We start from the raw sequence: 22257 nt of genomic DNA, 5'->3' as shown, positions 1-22257 counted from the left end.
TTATTACCACTGTTCACTAGTCTGTATTTTGATGAGGCCCTGAATAATGTGCATTCCTAATAAATCAACACAGTAATGTTAGAATAGCGATGTAATGGAAATAAAGTGCCTGATTACCTCAATTATTCTGTATTTACTCTGCAGGAACAATCAACTGTTATCTGTTATTCACTGTGAATTTATTCCTAATTTCTCTATTTCTTTATCTTTAACTCTGCATTGTTGGAAAAGGCCCCGTGAGTAAGCATTTCACTGTTAGTCTACACCCCTTGTTTATGAAGCATGTGACAAATAACATATGATTGATTTGACATGTAGAGTGGATCCACAGCAAGTAAAGATTACTATCGACTTGTTTTGTATTTGAATAGATTATCTTATGTTAGTCAGCACCTCACCTAAAGTGTCTATGTTCTTTAATTGTTTTACTTCCTAGATGGATTTTGTTTTGCCTTATTGCTTACCTGTACAATGTGCCTTATGGACTAGGGCTCCACCCGATGGCTTCCACTTGTTCTTTCTGGACAGGACCACCCACAAATGAAATCCCTGTTTGAATTCTTTAAAAGTGCATCATTCCTTTCTTGTTGATTAGAAATAATTGGAAAGGTAAAAGCCATGTGATGGTGCCCTTGCATTTACTTGTCCAATCTTGTAATAATAATCAATGATTGCCGGATGCAGGAGGAAGGATGAACTTTTCATTCAACTACTCTCCCCACACAAGAGGGCGCTGTGCAGCATATCGTCTCCCGAATGGTCTATGCTTTGCCCCTCCTTTAGAGCTGATGTTACTTCGAGTGTGTGTCATGAACAACAGCACTAGCAACAAACGTGAAATTGGCTGTTTGTCTTCAAAATAAAAGTCCCCCATTGAAACTGATGCCAAAGGATGTAAATAGTGGAATTATGCCACAATTGGACTAGATACAAGGTTGTTTTATAATGTTGGTATATACATTTAACAAAATAAAATTTAACACGAAACATAAAATTCAGTTGAAATCGCACTGTGGATGTATATAGACTTCAGAATTGCATAGGAGGCATACTTAAATTGCAATGTACAGCCTTACCTATGGATCTTGGGTTCATGAAATTGGGTATCAGCCTATTCAGTGACACCAACAAATTACAATTTACACAAATATTAGCTTTGTTGCTCTAATTGCGGGACTTTAACTGAGGAGTATTTTTCATGCAGGAGTAATAAAGGCCTAGTTCACTAATTTTGTAAAATAAAAATATACTATTATTACTTTTTATTTGTATTTATCAGGGGCTTCCCGCGGTTATAGAACTCACACTGTAGAACAGTAGGTGGAAACACAGAGCTAGATTAGAGGAACAGATGGCCGTGTTCGGGTTGTAAATGGCAGCGAGTAGCGTGGATGAAAAGGAGGAAATTGAGAAAAGGTTGGAATGGCAACAGCTGTGCTGGAATGAGGACAATATGGGTGTCAGTTCTGATTATATAGAGCGGGAGAATGAGGGTCAAGGACTGAAATGGTCTGTAGTGGAGACACACAGGAAGAAGAGAGATCATGATACAGAAAGCAGTGGAGCGTCTAGGAAAGAAAGCATAAAGATGGCCACGGTTGGAAGCGAGAGTCATAATGTGTCAGAGTGGAAAGTGGTGATGGTGTTTGAWGAKACCACAGGGCCTCATTTACACCCTATCCGACTAACCAATGCCTTGGAGAAAGAGATAGGTGAAGTCAAACTATCCCGGTTCATTGGAACGGTAAATTGCTAATATTTTGTGGTAGCCAGGCTCAGAAARGGAAGATTCTGCAAATGGAAAAGCTTATTGGGATGAAGCTTAAAAGCCATATCCCTGGGGCTTATGCTAGGTTGAGGGGAGTCATCACTGGGGCCCCAATATCTATGTCCATAGTTGATATTAAAGAAAATGTGAAGGGAGGCAGAGTGATTGARGCCAAAMGTTTGCTCAGTAGGAAAGAGGGTCAAAGAAGTGAACGTGTATCAGTGCTGCTGAGGTTTGAGAAGGTTTTGCCTAGAAAAGTACAGATAGCATTCCCTTATTTCAATGTTGTTGACATGCTGAATAATTCTAATGGTGGATTGTTTCAGCAGGTTATAGATACATTTGAATGGATTCGGGGGCTTGGGATGGGTTTTAGCAGGTATTTATTTATTGTTTATTTTCTAGGTAGACCGTGATTCATCGCAAACTTCAGGACAGTACGTAACAGTATGCACCTTAAACGTTTGTTTGCGGACCGCTATGAATTCAAGATGAAGAGAATGGCCTCACACTCCAGTACAGTAGGTGGCGGTGAAGAATGATGTTTGGTCGTTCTTTATGTTTAGTAGATTATTGAAGTACCAGAAGAGTAAATAGCGATTTTCTGAAACAGGGAAGAAGAGTCTGTCATCGTGTAGACAAGGCTTGTAACCGTGGCGTTTCTCAGGTAAAGTTGCCAGCTATCTTGCTAACGTTCGCAGTTTTTTTTTAGCTCATGCCAATTAAATCGACTTGCTGCTGGGGCAATCAGGTTTATATAACTATTTTGAATAGGGTTGGCTAGCTAGCTACTGTTAACGGAATCTAACTAAATTGTGAATCGCTATAACTAGCTAGTTATGGCTAAATCTAACCATACCTTAACGTTACTTATTTGGGGACGGTAATTTATTCGGAAAAATTGATGTCTAGTTTGCACAGTTAGCTGACTACTGTTAGCTCGCTACACATGTTAGCCAAACACTAACACATAACTAATTGTGTAGCCAACAGAGCTGACACGATTGTTTAAACTGCACCAGGGTCGGACAGGCTTCCTATGTAGATTAAAGCTGAAATGTATAACTTCCGGTGTCGATTAAGACTGGAGCCAGCGTGAGATAAGGTTTGGAAAGCGTAGCTAGCAAACTCAATCCAAATTGTTCCAAAATGGCTGCTGTCCTGCTAACTCGCATGTGGACAACATAGCAGTCATTCAATCTTCTTGGTATGACAATTTGGACTACAAGGCATTTCCCATCCCTGTATTGAGGTATGTTTTCCGAACCATATCTCGCGCCGGCTCCAACCTTAGTGCAGCTGAGCAATCGGGTCGGGTCTGCTGGCTAACTAATTGTACAAACTAGGACGTTTTCATTCAGCTGCCCTGAATGTGTCTGTGGGGTTTTCCTTTCAATTAAGGTCTAGACAACCAGGTGAGAGGAGTTCTTTATTAATTAGTGACCTTAATGGAATGAGTTTGACACGTGCCCTGAGAGACTAACAGAGAAATGTTTACTTACGGCCCTTCCCAACAATGCAGAGAGAAAGACATGAGAAATAACAGAAAAGTAATAATAAATACACAATTAGTAACAATAACGGAGGTAGATATGTACATTTAACTAGGAATAAAATGACTCGGCAACAGGATAGATTAAAAAAACAATGGCAGCAGCGTATGTGATGAGTCGGTCAGTGCAAAAAGGGTAAATGCAGATTGTCCAGGTAGCTATTTGGTTAAACTACTTAGCAGTGGCTTGGGGTTATAAACTGTTCAGGTCCTGTTGGTTCCAGATGTAACCGATGTGAAATGGCTAGCTAGTTAGCGGTGGTGCGCGCTAATAGCGTTTCAATCGGTGACTTCACTCGCGTTGAGACCTTGAAGTAGTGGTTCCCCTTGCTCTGCAAGGCCCGCGGCTTTTGTGGAGCGATGGGTAACGATGCTTCGTGGGTGACTGTTGTTGATGTGTGCAGAGGGTCCCTGGTTCGCGCCCGGGTCGGGGCGAGGGGACGGACTAAAGTTAAACTGTTACACAGACTTGGTGCATCGGTACTGCTTGCCGTGCAGTAGCAGAGAGAACAGTCTATGACTTGGGTGGCTGCAGTCTTTGAAAATGTTTATGGCCTTCCTCTGACACCGCCTGGTATAGAGGTCCTGGATGGCAGGGAGCTCGGCCCCAGTGATTGTGCCCTCTTCACCACTGTGTTGGTGTGTGGACCATGATAGATCCTTAGTGGAGTGGACACAGGAACTTGAAGCTCTCAACCTGCTCCACTACAGCCCTGTCGATGTGAATGGTGATGTGCTCGGCCCTCCATTTACTGTAATCCATGATCAAATCAAAGTTTATTTGTCACATGTGCCGAATACAACAGGTGTAGACCTTACAATGAAATGCTTACTTACAGGCTCTAACCAATTGTGTGTGAGTGAGTAAAGAAATAAAACATCAGTAAAAAGACATTTAAAAATAAGAGTAGCAAGGCTATATACAGACACTGGTTAGTCAGGCTTATTGAGGTACTATGTACATGTAGGTATGGTTAAAGTGACTATGCATATATGATGAACAGATAGTAGCTGTAGCGTAAAAAGAGGGGATGGCGGGTGGTATGACTCAATGCAGATAGCCCGGTTAGCCAATGTGCGGGAGCACTGGTTGGTTGGGCCAATTGAGGTAGTATGTACATGAATGTATGGTTAAAATGACTATGCATATAAGATAGAGAGTAGCAGCAGTGTAAAAGAGGGGTTGGGGGCACACAATGCAAATAGTCCGGGTAACCATTTGGTTACCTGTTCAGGAGTCTTATGGCTTGGGGGTAAAAACTGTTGAGAAGCCTTTTTGTCCTAGACTTGGCACTCCGGTACCGCTTGCCATGCGGTAGTAGAGAGAACAGTCTATGACTGGGGTGGCTGGGGGCTTCGACAATTTTTAGGGCCTTCCTCTGACACCACCTGGTGTAGTAGTCCTGGATGACATGCAGCTTTGCCCCAGTGATGTACTGGACCGTATGCACTGCCCTCTGTAGTGCCTTGTGGTCAGAGGCCGAGCAATTGCCGTACCAGGCAGTGATGCAACCGGTCAGGATGCTCTCAATGTTGCAGCTGTAGAACCTTTTGAGGATCTCAGGACCCATGCCAAATCTTTTTAGTGTCCTGAGGGGGAATAGGCTTTGTCGTCCCTTTTCACGACTGTCTTGGTGTGTTTGGACCATTCTAGTTTATTGGTGATGTGGACACCAAGGAACTTGAAGCTCTCAAACTGCTCCACTACAGCCCAGTCGATGAGAATGGGGGTGTGCTCGGTGCTCCTTTTCCTGTAGTCCACAATCATCTCCTTAGTCTTGGTTACGTTAAGGGATAGCTTGTTATTCTGGCACCACCCGGCCAGCTCTCTGACCTCCTCCCTATAGGCTGTCTCATCGTTGTCGGTGATCAGGCCTACCACTGTTGTGTCGTCTGCAAACATAATGATGGTGTTGGAGTCGTGCCTGGCCATGCTGTCGTGGGTGAACAGGGAGTACAGGAGGGGACTGAGCACGCACCCCTGGGGAGCTCCAGTGTTGCGGATCAGTGTGGCAGATGTGTTGCTACCTACCCTCACCACCTGGAGGCGGTCCCGTCAGGAAGTCCAGGATCCAGTTGCAGAGGGAGGTGTTTAGTCCCAGGTTCCTTAGCTTAGTGATGAGCTTTGAGGGTGCTATGGTGTTGAACGCTGAGCTGTAGTCAATGAATAGCATTCTCACATACAGTGGGGAGAACAAGTATTTGATACACTGCCGATTTTGCAGGTTTTCCTACTTACAAAGCATGTAGAGGTCTGTAATTTGTCATAGGTACACTTCAACTGTTAGAGACGGAATCTAAAACAAAAATCCTCTAGCTGTGGATGTATTCCTGGCAATATTTAATGAGACGTCCCATTATGAACTACCATGTCTTCCTTGTTCTCAGTTAGATGGCTAAGTGAGTGAGTCATGTTTTAAACCCAGGAGGGAAGGCTAATGTCCAAGTAGTAGTGTGACATGATCCTACCTAACCAGCCAAAGTTAACTAGCTAGTCAACCTTACTGTCGAACCACTGTCACTCCCGTTGTATGTCTCTCCACACTGGAGAATATTGACATGTTGCTTTGTCTTTCAACAGGGGCATACATTGTGTTGCACTCACTGCAGATTCTTGGGACCAACATGAGAGCTGGAGGTAGGTTTTGCTATAATAGGTACCTGTATTTCTGACAATTAGCATAACTTTTATCACATTTACTTGGGTCAGTGTGTGACAATTGTTTATCTTGGCTATTCTGTCTACAAACCATATTCTTCATCACAGTACAACATAGCTATGCCTATAGCCTACTTGTTTAGTTTATTAGGAACCCCATTAGCTACCGCTCATGTAGCAGCTACTCTTCCTGGGGTCCACACAACATGTACAAATACATGACAAAATACAGGGTAATAGAACAGAACAACATAAGATATGACTTAAATATAGAAATAAGAGGTGTGGTGTGTGTGAAAGAAAGACTCCAATAGACAGCAAATACTATTTACACACTTCATATATACATTCTGATGTACAATACAGTTAAATGAGATCTTCAGAAAGAGGTGAGGTGCTGTGATACAATATGTTTCTAAATGTAACTTAAGTAACCTCTGGTGGCAGAGCATTCCACGATGACATGTTTATACATAACTGAGCGACACATAAAATCTGTTTTTGGTTTGGGTACGCCGTGAAGAAACCCATAGTGGTGTGTCTGAGGTATGTATTTTTGAAGTGTATGCAAATGGTTAGGCATTTTCAAAAAAACACATTTTTCTTAGACTAGAAGTAGTCAGCTTCTCCTCAACCATGAAAGACTATCATGTTGTGTGTGTGCAGTTAAAGGCAAGGCGTTTGTTTTCAGCCAGCTGCAGCTTTGCTAGGTCTTTCTTTGCTGCACCTGACCAAATTTGGGACTAACATCAAGGCGGTGGCCGTTCCTGTAGGTTCATGCTCTACAACATCCGCAGAGTACGACCCTGCCTCACACAGGAAGCGGCGCAGGTCCTAATCCAGGCACTTGTCATCTCCCGTCTGGATTACTGCAACTCGCTGTTGGCTGGGCTCCCTGCCTGTGCCATTAAACCCCTACAACTCATCCAGAAGCGCGCCCGTCTGGTGTTCAACCTTCCCAAGTTCTCTCACGTCACCCCGCTCCTCCGCTCTCTCCACTGGCTTCCAGTTGAAGCTCGCATCCGCTACAAGACCATGGTGCTTGCCTACGGAGCTGTGAGGGGAACGGCACCTCAGTACCTCCAGGCTCTGATCAGGCCTACACCAAACAAGGGACTGCGTTCATCCACCTCTGGCCTGCTCGCCTCCCTACCACTGAGGAAGTACAGTTCCCGCTCAGCCCAGTCAAAACTGTTCGCTGCTCTGGCCCCCAATGGTGGAACAAACTCCCTCACGACGCCAGGACGCGGAGTCAATCACCACCTTCCGGAGACACCTGAAACCCCACCTCTTTAAGGAATACCTAGGATAGGATAAAGTAATCCTTCTCACCCCCCCCCCCTTAAAAGATTTAGATGCACTATTGTAAAGTGGCTGTTCCACTGGATGTCATAAGGTGAATGCACCAATTTGTAAGTCGCTCTGGATAAGAGCGTCTGCTAAATGACTTAAATGTAAATGTAAATGTAAGATCAAAGCCTGGTACAGTTGATCTTTGTGTCAAAAAAGCAGAACATACCACAACATACATACTGTACCGCTCACCATCTTCACAACAACTTTGTATATGACTTGACAATGATAACTGACCATCCAATGTTACTCCTAGGAGTTCAACTTCTGCAATGTGTAGCGGTATTGTTAGAGAGGGATAAAGATTTTGTTCTGGCGCCAGGCAGGTATTAACCCTCCCGAAAGGAGAAGAGTAGGATGGAGTAGCACTACCAGACACCAACACATCAGCAGGAGACTGCCTAGACTATTGTAGCCTGTTTGTCAGATAGCCAGTGGAGAGAAAAGATAAGACACACCATCTAAAACACGTTACATCACAGGGGTAACCCCACCAATAATACCTCATACTAGAATAATGGCACTATAAAGGCCACTTCATACAAACAATTGACGACAAAGAACTCAGTCATAAACCTTAGAGAACTTGCAATATTCTGTATTACGTCCCAGTGGAGGAGTGGGGGGGGGGGGTATAAATGGGTTTGTGGGGTGTGTTCATAGACAAAGGCTTTGAAATGTCCAAAAATATTCTCTGCTAAATGTCGATAGTTCCCCACAAAATCAATACAGTTCAAGCAATAATAAACAATAAACTGTCACGCAACCTTACTTTAACCTCACCATTCTGTATACATCTGGCCCTTCTTTGGACACTGTTAACTAACCTCCAAATGAGCTTCAATGCCATACAACACTCCTTCCGTGGCCTCCAACTTCTCTTAAACGCTAGTAAAACCAAATGCATGCTTTTAACCGTTCGCTGTCCGCGTCCGCCCGACTAGCATCACTACCCTGGACGGTTCTGACCTAGAATATGTGGACAACTACAAATACCTATGTTTCTGGCTAGACTGTAAACTCTCCTTCCAGACTCATATTAAACATCTCCAATCCAAAATCAAATCTAGAATCGGCTTTCTATTTCGCAACAACGCCTCCTTCACTCACGCCGCCAAACTTACCCTCGTAAAACTGACTATCCTACCGATCCTCGACTTCAGTGATGTCATCTACAAAATAGCTTCCAATACTCTACTCAGCAAACTGGATGCAGTCTATCACAGTGCCATCCGTTTTGTTACCAAAGCCCCTTAAGCCACCCACCGCTGCGACCTGTATGCTCTAGTCGGCTGGACCTCGCTACATATTTGTCGCCAGACCCACTGGCTCCAGGTCATCTATAAGTCTATGCTAGGTAAAGCTCCGCCTTATCTCAGCTCACTGGTCACGATAACAACACCCACCCGTAGCACTCGCTCCAGCAGGTATATCTCACTGGTCATCCCCAGTGAGATATACTGGGGATGTTAGCTATTGGGGGGTTAGCTATTGACTTCAGGCTTGCAGTTGCACTGTCTGTCAGTCTGATACACCTGATGGTTTGTTTGTCAAAGCTTCGCAACACTGTTGCTACTAATCCATTCGATCAATGACAGGAGCGGTCCCCAAAGATTCCAAACACGACCTAGAGCGTTAACACCGGCGATTAACTTCAACACTTTACAAACTAATCACGCTGAAAATAAACAAGACTTCTGCAAAGAGTTAAACACACTGTCAAAACTGCCACGCCGGCCGAGAGCCTCCATACAGAGCCGGAAGAGCCATCTTTATTATCTCCCTCCTGACTGCTGCTGTGCTCTTAAAGGGGCAGCCCACGGTGAATGCTCCGTGCAGGATTTCRCTACAAGTGTTCACAACCTTTATGCACATCTCCAGTTTAGGTCTAAGAGAATGCTTTGAACCAAATACAATGCTTTTTGGTTTCAGATGAATTTAACACCAGATTATTGTAATTTCCCATTCTGACGCTGACTGTAAGTCCTTGCTAAGAGTCTCTGTGAGCTCCTTGGCTGTAGATGGTGATGTGTGCAATCAGCATACATAGTAATTAATTCTAACTTCTTGTAAGACAAGTAGCAAATCATTTGTAAAAATAGAGAAGAGTGACGGCCCAAGGAAACTGTCCTGAGGGATACTACTGCACATATCTGATGTTAGAGAAGCTTCCACTGAAGAACACTCTGGGTTCTGTTGGATAAGTAACTCTCCAACCGTGTGATGGCAGGTGACGTAAAGCCATTCCAAGTGAGTTTTTTTCAATAAGAAATGATGATCAATAACATAAGGCTTCACTGAAACCTAATAATACAGCTCCAACTATCATCTAATCAATTTATTTTAGCCAGTCATGAGTCATTGCAGTACAAGTTGAGTGCCTTTCCCTATATGCATGCTGAAAGTCGTCTTTATAAAATAGCATTGCGTTTGTTCAAACGCAGTTCTCCATCAGTTTACTAAAAACAGGCAGCACACTGACTGGGCGGATGTTAGAGGCAGCAAAGGGTGCTTTACTATTTTTAGGTAGTAGAATTACTTTAGCTTTCTTCCACASCTGTGGASACAATCCTGGTTAAAGACATGGCAAGTTKGGGTGGCAATACCGTCTTACCATTCCCAGTAGTTTCCCATCTAGGTTGTCTATACTTGGTGGCTTATCATTGATAGATGGTAACTGTTTTTCCACCTATTCCACAATAACTTGACCAAGTTCAGAACGGCATTCCTGCTCTTTCATTATTAGGTCTTCAACACACATGGTGGTTCAATGTTTTAACTGACTAATGTTTGTCCTCTTTACCGGTGAAATAGTCATTGAAATGATGTGGCTATATCAAAAGGTTTTTGCTAAAATGGCACATCAACATCAATGAATGATGTAGATTTAATTGGGTTTTCTGTCCATAATATAACTTGAGGTAATCCAAAGTATTTTCCCATTGTTTTTTAAAATGTAATTTATCTTGTTTTTAGTAATATTCTTATTATAAAATAAAAAATATTGAGTCACAAAATGTCTCAATTGACAGTATGTCAACCAATCAGCTGAGCAGCCTGAATTGTTTGTCACCTTTTTTCTCCTTCATTTCTTTGAACCATACCATTTTTCAGTTCATCGACCAGGGGGCTCGAACAGTTCTCCGTTTCTTAACAGGTGCATGCTTGTCAACAATTGGCAAGAATAATTTTACAAATACTCCAAGTGCTGCATCTGGTTTCTCCTCCTTATACACATCAGGCCAACAAATGTGTTTCATCTTAAACAAGAGTCCTGAGTACATTTTGTATGATCTGTTATACATAACTTTAGACCCTGCCTTTGGTACTTTTGGCTTTCCTTGTTATTGCCACAATGTTATGGTCACTACAGCCAATGGGGACTGATATTGCTTTGGAGCAAAGCTCTGCAGCCTTAGTGAAGATCTGATCAATACAAGTGGATGTCACAGATCCAACACTATTGGTTTACACTCTAGTTGGTTGAGTGATAACCTGGGTCATGTTACAGGCATTAGTCACAGTAAGAAGCTTCCTCTTGAGAGGACAACTAGATAACCAGTCAATGTTCAGGTCACCAAGCAAATACATTTCTCTGTTAGCATCAGAGACCTTATCTGACACACACGTATTAGACATGGTGTTAAAATGGTGTTACATTTTCTCTCTATCTCTCTCCTCTCTCCCTCTGTCTATTGATCTCTTCATTCTCTTTCTTTGGTCTATGTGTCTAATTTCCTTCAGGCATCTTGAAGTTGGCTGCATTGGTTTCGGTCTTTTTCCTGGCAGTTTTCCTTGCCTTCCAGCTGCTGGAAATTAATATGGACTTCAATTTGGGGAATGTGTTTGGTGAGTTTGGTTACAGGTGTTTTCCAGTGTTGTAACTGTGCATATCAATCTATTGCCTGATCTTGAATGGAATTCCAAAGAGAAATCACTTAGTTTCAAAGGCTATTATTTCGAATACATCGGTCAATAGATAGATTATTAATTCTTCACCTTCATTCTTCACCTTCACCGGATTCTAAATTTAGGCCTTCAGAAAAACCTTTGTTGTGTCTGCATACGATACCCCTTAGTCTCTGGCTGAAGCTAAATTCACACTATGGAGACAGGAAGGCTTTGTTGTGTCTGCATACGACACCCCTTAGTCTCTGGTTGAAGCTAAATTCACACACTACGGAGACGGAAGGTGCGTAGCGCAATGTTGTTTTTCGTCACAAAAGGGGTGGCTCCTTGTAATACTTTCTGGCATTTGGGCGTACTTTTGTACTACCTGGAAATTGAGACGCTCGGTATCATTCCTTCCGCAGCCGTGGGGGCAGTGTTTTCGCTCGGTTCCTTGTTCTGATCTACAGGTTATTCATTAAAGTAGCCTATTTTGTATTTGTAACCAAATATAATCTCTGCGACTGTTCAAACAGTAATCCAAACAACAAGAATCCACCCTCAAAATGTTTAGTTTATTAGTAATAACCAGTGATTCCAGGCTATTGTGAAGTGGTAGAACCGGCTTTAGCCAACTAGCTAGCCATGTGCTTTTATTTTAGCTGATATCTGAATGAGTACACAAGCAGGATATCAAACTGGGATAATGTTTTAGGTTGCACCGGCAAGTAGAAGAGTATTTGCTAGGGCATGTTTTTTTTAAATGATAAATCTGATTTCACATGGAAATGTGGGATGCTAAAAGGCCAGAGACAGATTTTGTGCAAAGTTCAATGTTTTAACTTTCTTAAATAAGGAACTCATGAGCTCACAGGCTAATGTCATAAAGACCTCTGAAACTTGAGTCTAACTTGTCTGTTTCTGTCCCTCCACAACAGGGTCTATGCCTGTAGAGGAAGGCCGTAAGTATACTTCAATAACTTCTCCTGTTTCATCACTTTAACCTAATTCCTGATTCCCGCAATCAATCAAGTTACATTTCTTTTTTTTTCTTCTCCCAGTGGTATTTGATAATCAGGGCTGATCTTCTCTTAACAAACCATGGCAACACCTTACCATGTATGCTTAAGTGTTAGGAGCTAAGTAGTTAATCTGTGTGTATTGTATAGTTACCACCTGGCCTTTATTGTGAATGTTTTGGTTCTTTAGCTGCTGAGTCCTATGTAAATAGTCTGGCTTGTTCTGTAGGTGTGTGAGTTATATTGTGCGTGTGAGAGATTCAAGCTGTGTGTGTAATAGCAGACTGTGTTTGCAGGGCCTAGATATGTACGTGTTTGCTGATATTGGGTGTGTGTTTGATGGGGGGGGGGGTGCTAAAGTGTGTTGGTATTGTATACTCTATTTGGAATTCCATTCACAGCTACCAGACTGGACCGCTACAAGTGTGGCCTCTCCAAGCCATGTCCTGAGGGTACTTCTCCTTTAAGATGGCCAGCGGAGCAGCCAGTGTTGTGGGTCCAAAATCTGCCTGGAGGACAACATGTAAGAGCATGATAGACCTATATTAACAGTACAACCAAAGACACACATCCCTCTCAACCCATATTAACAGTAACAACCAAAGACCCACATCCCTCTCAACCTATATTAACAGTATAACCAAAGAACCACCCCCTCTCAACCTATATTAACAGTACAACCAAGACCCACATCCCTCTCAACCTATATTAACAGTACAACCAGAGAACCACCCCTCTCAACCTATATTAACAGTACAACCAAAGACCCACATCCCCTCTCAACCTATATTAACAGTACACCCAAAGACCCACATCCCTCTCAAACCTATATTAACAGTACAACCAAGAACACCCCCTCTCAACCCATATTAACAGTAACAACCAAAGACACACATCCCTCTCAACCTAATATTAACAGTACAACCAAAGACCCACATCCCTCTCAACCCTATTAACAGTACACCAAAGACTACACCCTCTCACCTATATTACAGTACAACCAAAGACCACATCCCTCTCAACCCTATATTAACAGTACAACCAAAGACACACATCCTCTCAACCCCATATTAACAGTACAACCAAAGACACACATCCCTCTCAACCATATTAAACAGTACAACCAAAGAACCCACATCCTCTCAACCTATATTAACAGTACAAACAAAGACCCACCCCTCTCAACCTATAATAACAGTACAAACCAAAGACCCACATCTTCAACCCATATTAACAGTACAACCAAAGACCAACATCCCTCTCAACCCATATTAACAGTACAACCAAAAGACACACATCCTCTACAACCTATATTACAGTAGCAACCAAAGACCCACATCCCTCTCAACCTATATTAACAGTACAACCAAAGACCCACATCCCTCTCAACCCATATTACAGTACAACCAAAGACCCACATCCCTCTCCAACCCATATTAAGCAGTACAACCAAAACACACATCCCTCTCAAACCCATATTAACAGTACAACCAAAGACCCACATCCCTCTCAACCTATATTAACAGTACAACCAGAGACCACATCCCTCTCAACCCATATTAACAGTACAATCAAAGACCCACATCCCTCTCAACCCATATTAACAGTACAACCAAAGACCCACCTCCTCTCAACCTATACGCAGGGCCTAATTAGAAAAAAGTATTTTTAAATAAGACATGTTTTATCCCCCCCCACACACACACACCACACAAATAACCTTGCACTTGACTTTTCCTACTAGCACTGACTTTGCTGATTACTACCTTTTTATTTGAAAGAATTTACAGCACTTACTACGACTTATGTGGTTGTCTCACCTAACTGTCTTAAGATGAATGCACTAACTGTAAGTCGCTGTGCATAAGAGCGTCTGCTAAATGACTAAAATGTAAACATCTATTGCCAGGTAGATATCAGAGTGCAAGGCTGACACAATAGGATATTCTACAACACAATTATCCATGTCTGTTCTACAGGATGCATTTCTATTCTTATTTTATAGATTCCTAGACAGTTCATACCGGTCTACGCTAGTCTATCTCGTAACTGAGGTGGGGATTCAATTTAAACATGCCTGAAGCAACCTGTTGACTGTTAACCCTCTATTTAATTAACTGTTGACTCTTGTGGCATTCTGCATCCATGATATTGAATTCCAATTCCTCAGGCATTGCTTGAAGGGAATCAAGTCTGGTTAGGAATAAGTCTTTTATTTATTTTTGTGTCGACGCTATACGACCAGGGTGTGACAAGTCTCAGTACAGTGGTGAAGAAAGCCACACGACCAGGATGGGACTAACCTAACCACAAAGTACCCAATAAAATAGATGCAGGCTCACTGTCACAAGGCTTCTTTTGTCCTTTCAGATTGATGAGTGGCGTCAAGAACAACGTGGGCAGAGGAATTAACATCGCCCTGGTTAACGGTAAACCAGCCTTGTCACTGCTACATACCATAGACAAACAGTACTTCTCCTTGTAGTCAAATCGGTTGTTTTACATGATTACATCTGTGAGTAATATGACATTTGAAAATGACATCTGGTGTGTGAAACATTTACTTTGTTCAGGGATTGGCAGCTCGAGTCCTTCGAGGATGTGTAGAATGTGTAGATGGCTGTTAGTGCTGGGCTGGAACAAAAGCCTGCATACAACATGGCCCTTCTGGACTGTAGTTGCCCATCCCTGCCTTGGTTAACTACTTCAATACTAACCCGTCCATACCGCTGTTCATACACACTGAGTGTACAAAACATTAAGAACACCTTCCTAATATTGAGTTGCACCTCCTTTTGCCCTCAGAACAGCCTCAATTTGTCAGGGCATGGAATCTACAATGTGTCAAAGCGTTCCACAGGGATGTTGACTCCAATGTGGTCCCACAGTTGTCAAGTTGGCTTGATGTCATTTGGGTAGTGGACCATTCTTGATACACACTGGAAACTTGGTGTGAAAAACCCAGCAGCGTTGCAGTTCTTGACACAAATCGGTGTGCCTGCCTGGCACCTACTACCATACCCCATTCAAAGGCATTTAAATATTTTCCTCTTGCAAATTCACCTTCTAAATGGCAAACATACACAATCCATGTCTCAAGGCTTAAAAATCATTTTGACCTGTCTTCTCCTGTTCATCTACACTGATTGAAGTAGTATAGTGACATCAATAAGGGATCATAGCTTTCACCTGGTCAGTCGGTCATTGAAAGAGCGGGTGTTCTTAATGTTTTGTACATTCAGTGTAAACAGTACTTTCCATTGTCGTTGAATGTACTATTCACTAATGTACTACTATGCATGTACTATTCATGATAGGAGTTAGCCTGTGAGCGTACATTACCTTGTCGTGAACAAGTTGTTTGTTCTCCACAGGAAAGACAGGGGACCTCATCAAGACAGACTACTTTGACATGTGGGCGGGAGGTGAGGCCTTAGTTTCAGTTAGATTTCCTGTGTTGTTTCCGTGTCATGGTGTGTCTCTTGACTAGGCAGGCGGACTAGGCAAACCAGTCTTGTATTTGTTGTGTGGGCAGATGTCAACACGCTCATCACATTCCTGAAGACTATTGAAGAAGGAACAGTAGTGATGATGGCCACGTTTGACGATTCGGCCTCAAAGTAGGTGTTCCTAACTGAAAAAAGATACACATTCAGCATTTAACTTCTCCATGAATTCTTAGATTATAATTTTAAGCTTAGGCAAATACTTCAGTTGTGTCTTGATCAATCTGTTTCGTTCCTCCAGGGACTGAATTGAACCCTTGTAGACAAATGACTATCACTTAAATAAACCCATTAGCTGACTGCGGGGAAATGTAAATGAATTTCACCATAACTGCTGATATTAAAGGAGTAGTCACCAATTACTGATGTATAACAATGGTGACTAAGAGAAAAGRTTCAAGTAAAGGAAAGAGTGGTAGGTAGAGATATTTAAGTGTCTAGTCTACAGACTCAATGACATTCTAGCTGTGTATTCACTAGCAAAAGGACTGAAATGGGGAGGGACTACCTGAACTTGTCCAATAAGAAACGTTTTATTTTTGTGTTGAAACATTTTGCTACGGTGTGCACAAATGAATACGACCCTGCTTTGCGGTCCACAGGCTGAACGACGAGTCCAAGAAGATGATTGGTGAACTTGGCAGTTCCAGCATCAGCACATTAGGCTTCAGGGACAACTGGATCTTTGTGGGAGGCAAAGGGATCAAGACCAAGAGTCCCTTTGAGCAGGTAACTTTAACCCCCCCCCCCCCCCCTTTTAAATCTTTAACCTCCTTAACCTGGCTTGTTCACATTTTTTTCTTTCTGGTCTGTTCACATGGGACTTTTTCACCTCCCCGTTGAAATATCATGGCTTCAGTGGAGCACAACCGATGGAACTTTGTCTATAGAAATACCATTTATCATGATACAGACTCATTTTCCAGCCCTGTCATAAAGAGTTGCTCGACATCCAGATGCAGTTCATACATGTCATCGTCTACAACCCTCAGACTCAACTCTGGACCTCCAAGCCAGTCCCGCTGCATCTTTTCATTGTTCCCCTCTAATCAGGGACTGATTTAGGCTCGGGACACAGTGTGTGTGTGCAATTAATTATCAGGTAGAACAGAACCAGCAGACTCCGGACCTTGTAGGGCAAGAGTTGAGCACCCCTCGTCTACAACGTCACAGATGTCATCGGAGGATTGATTACCTAGCGAGGCAAGGTGAAATATCCCAAATGGAGCTAGATAAAGCCAGAACAATCTACTTGTTGAGCATAGCTCTAGTCATCAGTCTGGTGATCATGGTCATCACTCACTGTTCAGTTTGTCAAGGTCCCGACATCAGCGTATAACTATCCTGCAACGGGGCTATTTGACGCGAGAATGCACGAGTGAATCACTCGAACGTGACGTTTGTTTGTAAACAACAAAATTGCTCTATAAGATATGTAAAACACAGCCGCTCCATGATTTTAGGTTTGGTTCTTTACCGTTCTGAACTATTGATTTCATTATCTGAGATACACCAGAGAAGACAATTTTGAGAATACTGTCTTTATACATTTCCATCTGACCCTTGAACATGTTGTCCCAGAGTGAACAGGCACTCCTTCAATATTGACTTTCCATCCTCCCTTATGTGTCCTTGGGACATTGTTTGTGATCGCTGTGCCGGTACACACACAGCCTTATCAGACAAGAGGGGCCATGCATTGTGCTTCCCAAATGGCACCCTATTCCCTTTGTAGTGCACAAAACACTTGCATTATATAGGGAATAGGCTGCCATTTGGGATGCTGCCATTGGGTCTCATCCAAAACCTCTCTCTGCCTCTACAGCACATAAAGAACAACGCCGACACCAACAAGTACGAGGGCTGGCCCGAGGTGCTGGAGATGGAAGGCTGCATACCCCAAAGACAGGAGTGATCTTTTCACTTGAACCCTCGAAAGTTCCCTTCATAGCCGACACCTTCACGCCTTTGGATGCGTCTCCCATTCTTCTCTTAAAATAGTATACTTGCAGACTTTCCTAGGATGGCTCTAATAATGGTGGAACCTCCCTCCACCCAATGCTAACACCAACGCAGCCTTTGTATTTTAGAGACTGTCCCTCTGCGTTGCAGCTGTCAATGTTTGCAGCAATCAGTGTTTGACGTCAGGGAGCATCCTTGTATCTTCCTGTGTTTGTGTGTGTCAAGGTATTGTCTATTTATAGAAAGAGGAATGGAAGGGTAGCTGGTATGGCAGAAATTCCTGTTATTGGTTATTCAGCAGAATGTACCAAGATCACTGTGAAATTTGTAAATAGAACTAGAAAAAAGTAGCAAACTTTTGAACATCCGTATTGTAATATAAGATCTAGGAAAGCAATATGGCTTAAGATCCTTGTTAAGAGTGAATTTATATTATAGCTTTTTATCTTTAGTGATTGGTCTTTTTTTTAAATTGTTATTTTTTGTGTGGTTTGGGAGTGGAATGAATGAGGAAGCATATAGCTAAAGCTTGTTAGTGGGGATTTTGACTTGGGGGTCATGGATGGGGGTCGTGTACGTAAGTGTTTCAGTAAAAATCTATAGATATTTGAGGGAAATATTTAGCTGGTTTTGCTGATTTGATAAACAAATCACTTGGGATTTTATTGGCACCTTGACAACCTTGGAAAAACCATTCAAGAAATAGATTGATACATTACAAAGATGACTAGGTTTTGATTTTGTGGCTAGATCTTACTTTCCCCAGTATCTCTGGTGTACTTTAAAGACTACTAACTCTGCATCACATCTCTTCCACTTGGCTCTCCTAAAGCTTTGATTACCTCATTGCGACTGACTTTTTTGTTCTTATCATATAATGCAAGAACTGCCTAGGCTGAAGCTCATAGCTTTTAGCTGAGTTACTGCTGGCTTTTGCCACATTGCATCATGTCCCCCCTGGATCTTCAATGAGCGGTCTCAGTACCACTACCACTGTTCATTAGCTGTGGTCATATTAGCTACAATTCAACACAGCTGTCATTTTGTCACACTTGGAATGGAGTAAGCTACATATATAAAAAATAATACATTTGAGGTTTTATTTATCTAAGCAAGTCAGTTAAGAACAAATTCTTATTTATAATGAAGGCCTACACCGGCCAAACCCGGACGACGCTGGGCCAATTGTGCGCCGCCCTATGGGACTCCCAATTACCGACCAGTTGTGATACAGTCTGGAATGGAACCAGGGTGTCTGTAGTGACTCCTCAAGCACTGAGATTCAGTGCCTTAGACCGCTGCACCACACAGTGGATTAATTCCTGTTCTGTGTGTGAAGTTGAATCCATTGGGAGATTTTTGCATAGGCAATTATGTCATGTGCTTTAACTACGGTAACAGCTGGTGCTGAAAGCAGCACACGTTTCAGAGTGTAATGTAAAACTCTTGTTGCCTGAAACATCTCACCTCGGTCCCCTAGTTGGTTCAAAGGACAACACTGTCTGTTTTTGGTCAAATGGCAGGAATACAATCCTGGTTCCAGTTCTGTTTGCATTTAGRGCAGTACATGTAATCTAACACAATRTGATTGTGGAGGCTATTCTGAAACCTGTTCCCCCATCCACTTGTCTATGGAGKCATTGAAGGATTTCCCCTTTTGTCTTGACATTGKCAAGATATTTTAACACAATGAATGACATCCTCCACATTGCCTTTTAAAAAAGATCTGTGTTCTGTTTTTTGGTTTCATTTGAAGACCTTGAGTGAAGTGAAAAGCCCAAATCGATACCCCATCGATGCCATTCCAAAAACAAGTGTGCCCTTCCTGCTCTTAATGGAATTCATCCCACCAATGTGCCTTGTCTGACTTACAAATCCATAGACAGTCTATGTAATATTCCCTATTTCTGCATCTCTACTAAACTACTGATTTGTTAATCATATTTGTTGTTGCAAGGGAGTTAAATGGGGAACAATTCTGATAATTGTGACTCATTTTGTTGCAATGTCTTACATCTGTATCGTGAAACATTTCAAACAACTTACCATTCATGAGTATGATTAATAAAGCTCAACCTGTCTTCATTGTATGTGTGACATTTATTTAGACAGAAGTCCTGAATTTGGWAAGTATTTCTCTCAATGCCTTTAACATCTTAAATCCTATATGTTGGCAGGAAGTTGACTTGATTTTMGGGCTGAAAGGAGTACATCCGGCTTCTTCACCTGTGKGGTCRTATGAGGGGGTGCGGAGGCATATTTCTGTCTGTAATAAAGCCCTGTTGGTAGGGRAAACTCATTTTGATTGGCTGTACCTGGCTCCACAGGGCCCTTGCCCWGTCATGTGAAATCCATAGATTAGGGCCTAATGAATTTATTTCAATTGAMTGAATTCCTTATGAACTTTWACTCAGTAAAATCTTTGAAATTGATACATGTTGCGTTTTATATTTTTGGTCAGTATAGTCATCTGCATCAATCTGGCTTGTTTTCAGGAGGTTGCATCATACTCCATGTTGCAGATGGAAATGGCATGAATAGATATAGCTCTCTGTTTTGTTACTGTGACACTGTCTTTTCTACATAGCCTAATGTTTCTAAACTAAGAACCTTCCACAAGGTTGTGTCGTGATTCTATTATATAATAACCAAATACCCTATTCTCTTTGCAAAAGGTCAGCAATAATTTACCACCTGGTTTTTAATAAGAATTATAAACTGGGTGGTTTGAGCCCTGAATGCTGATTGGATGACAGCTGTGGTATATCAGACCGTCTACCACGGGTATGACAAAACATTTATTTTTACTGCTCTAACTATATTGGTAACCAGTTTATAAGAGCAATACGGCACCTCAGCAGTTGGTGGTGTATGGCCAATATACCACTGCTAAGGGCTGTATCCAGGCACTCCGTGTCGTGTTTAAGAACAGCCCTTAGCTGATATTGGCYATATACCACATGCTTTCGGGGCTTATTGCTTAAATATATGACTGACTGTGGCTATTGTTGGCATGTATTTTGAATGCATACTTGTACACAATGCACATCACATCTACACACCTGTGTGGTTTCCACGCCAACAACGCTCTAATCAGATCACTTGCAGGTCATGCACGTGATGTTACTGACCTTGCGCCCAACCTCTGTATTGTTAGGATCGTAAGAAAATCCATACCTGGCATGAACAAATCTTGTGTTGCAATTCTGATGTACAGTAATACCTTTCAGAGTTTTGGCAGTTTCATCTCACCAACAAAAAAAAGTACACCAAACGGCCTGTGAGGAGTGATACGTGAACAAGCATAACGCAGTATAAAAGAACAGGGAAACCAGAAAGAGATATCTTGCACATTTTCAAGTTAAGTCTCCATTCTCTATTACTCGTCAGTTGAGTTCACATTTAGGTAGCTAATGTAATGGATGTGTTTGCCAGGGCAAGTCTAGATAGTGCTATCTGTATTATGTCTACAACAGTGAAGTTTCAGTCTGCTAGGTTTCTACAGCATGGGCACTCAAAATATTATTTTATAGAATATTTTGAAATGTATTTCATCAATCAAARTCTTGTCAWATCATAYTCTGTAGGAGGGGTTAATATGAATTTWAAATAATTTGACATGATTTATATGAATCGKGTCATGAACATATGGATTTTGAAATGAACAAGGGAGAGGTTAAACCTAGGCTAAATCTGGCATCAGCTTATTCCCACCCTTTACAATAACTCTGTTGCAGCGGTCTTAGGYAGTCTCTGTATAGGCTATCCCCTCCATCGTGACACTGCTGCCCAATTCAAGAGGTTGTGATTTCCATGCTGCACCACAGCACCATGCGCCTTCGGAAAAGCACCGCTCAGTCTCAGAAGATGCCCTTGTGGAGTCATGCAGCCATAGAGTCATACTGTAATGTAGGCCTATTTGTCTACTAGCCAAATAAAAGGCGGCGCATGCATGATGCGTGCAACTCATCATTCCAACATATTGAACATTTAATTCATCCTTCAGTCAGTCAGTATGCCATCCATTCAGTCATTTGTCTGAGTTGCAATAGGAACTAAATCAAAGAGAATAGAACAGTCTTAACCATTTGTTTATTGAAATCCATGTGTGTATTCAAAATTAGATACATTCTCCAAAGTTCTTTAGCCGATCACTTTAATAATTCAATCTTTAATTTCGGCCTACCCAAATATAAAATAAGCCTGCAACTTGTAAGCATATAACCTCTAAATAAATGTTAAACAAAATAGTTGAAGCACATACAGGGGCGGATAGGGAAAACAGATCTGGCAATAAGAATAGGCTGTAGATAGCCAAGGGGTCCCAAATGTTCAAGACTATTTAGCTCAAGACAGGTTATAGTCCATGCTTAATATTTTGTTTTGTCTCATTTATTGTTATGGATATAGCCTCTGCGTGATAGGGTTGTGCAACGCAGATGGCTATAACAAGCCTAAATACAGGGTGGAATTAAGCAAATACAACAGTCAAAATGCCTAATGTAAGGCCTACAGTCTGTGCTCCCAAATACTGGAAAAAGTATGATTMA

The 22257-nt window shown here is 42.1% G+C and overlaps 1 protein-coding gene across 1 annotated transcript; it reads left to right on the top strand.

Moving 5' to 3' along the window:
* Window positions 1-2868: 2868 nt before the first annotated feature.
* On the top strand, window positions 2869-19788 carry LOC112070419 (protein FAM3C-like). Its single transcript, XM_070438960.1, is given in 12 exon segments — window positions 2869-3020; window positions 5902-5958; window positions 11077-11181; window positions 12159-12182; window positions 12641-12688; window positions 12691-12741; window positions 12744-12762; window positions 14610-14668; window positions 15614-15664; window positions 15775-15859; window positions 16348-16474; window positions 17571-19788. Coding segments are annotated over 11 exon segments (672 nt in total). The 5' UTR covers window positions 2869-3020; window positions 5902-5945; the 3' UTR covers window positions 17661-19788.
* The last annotated feature ends 2469 nt before the right edge of the window (window positions 19789-22257 follow it).

The sequence above is a fragment of the Salvelinus sp. IW2-2015 genome, unplaced genomic scaffold (assembly GCF_002910315.2).
Source record: "Salvelinus sp. IW2-2015 unplaced genomic scaffold, ASM291031v2 Un_scaffold1321, whole genome shotgun sequence".
Classification (NCBI taxonomy): Eukaryota; Metazoa; Chordata; class Actinopteri; order Salmoniformes; family Salmonidae; genus Salvelinus; species Salvelinus sp. IW2-2015.
The sequence above is the reverse complement of the archived record's forward strand: the minus strand, read 5'-3'. Positions and strand labels throughout refer to the sequence as shown.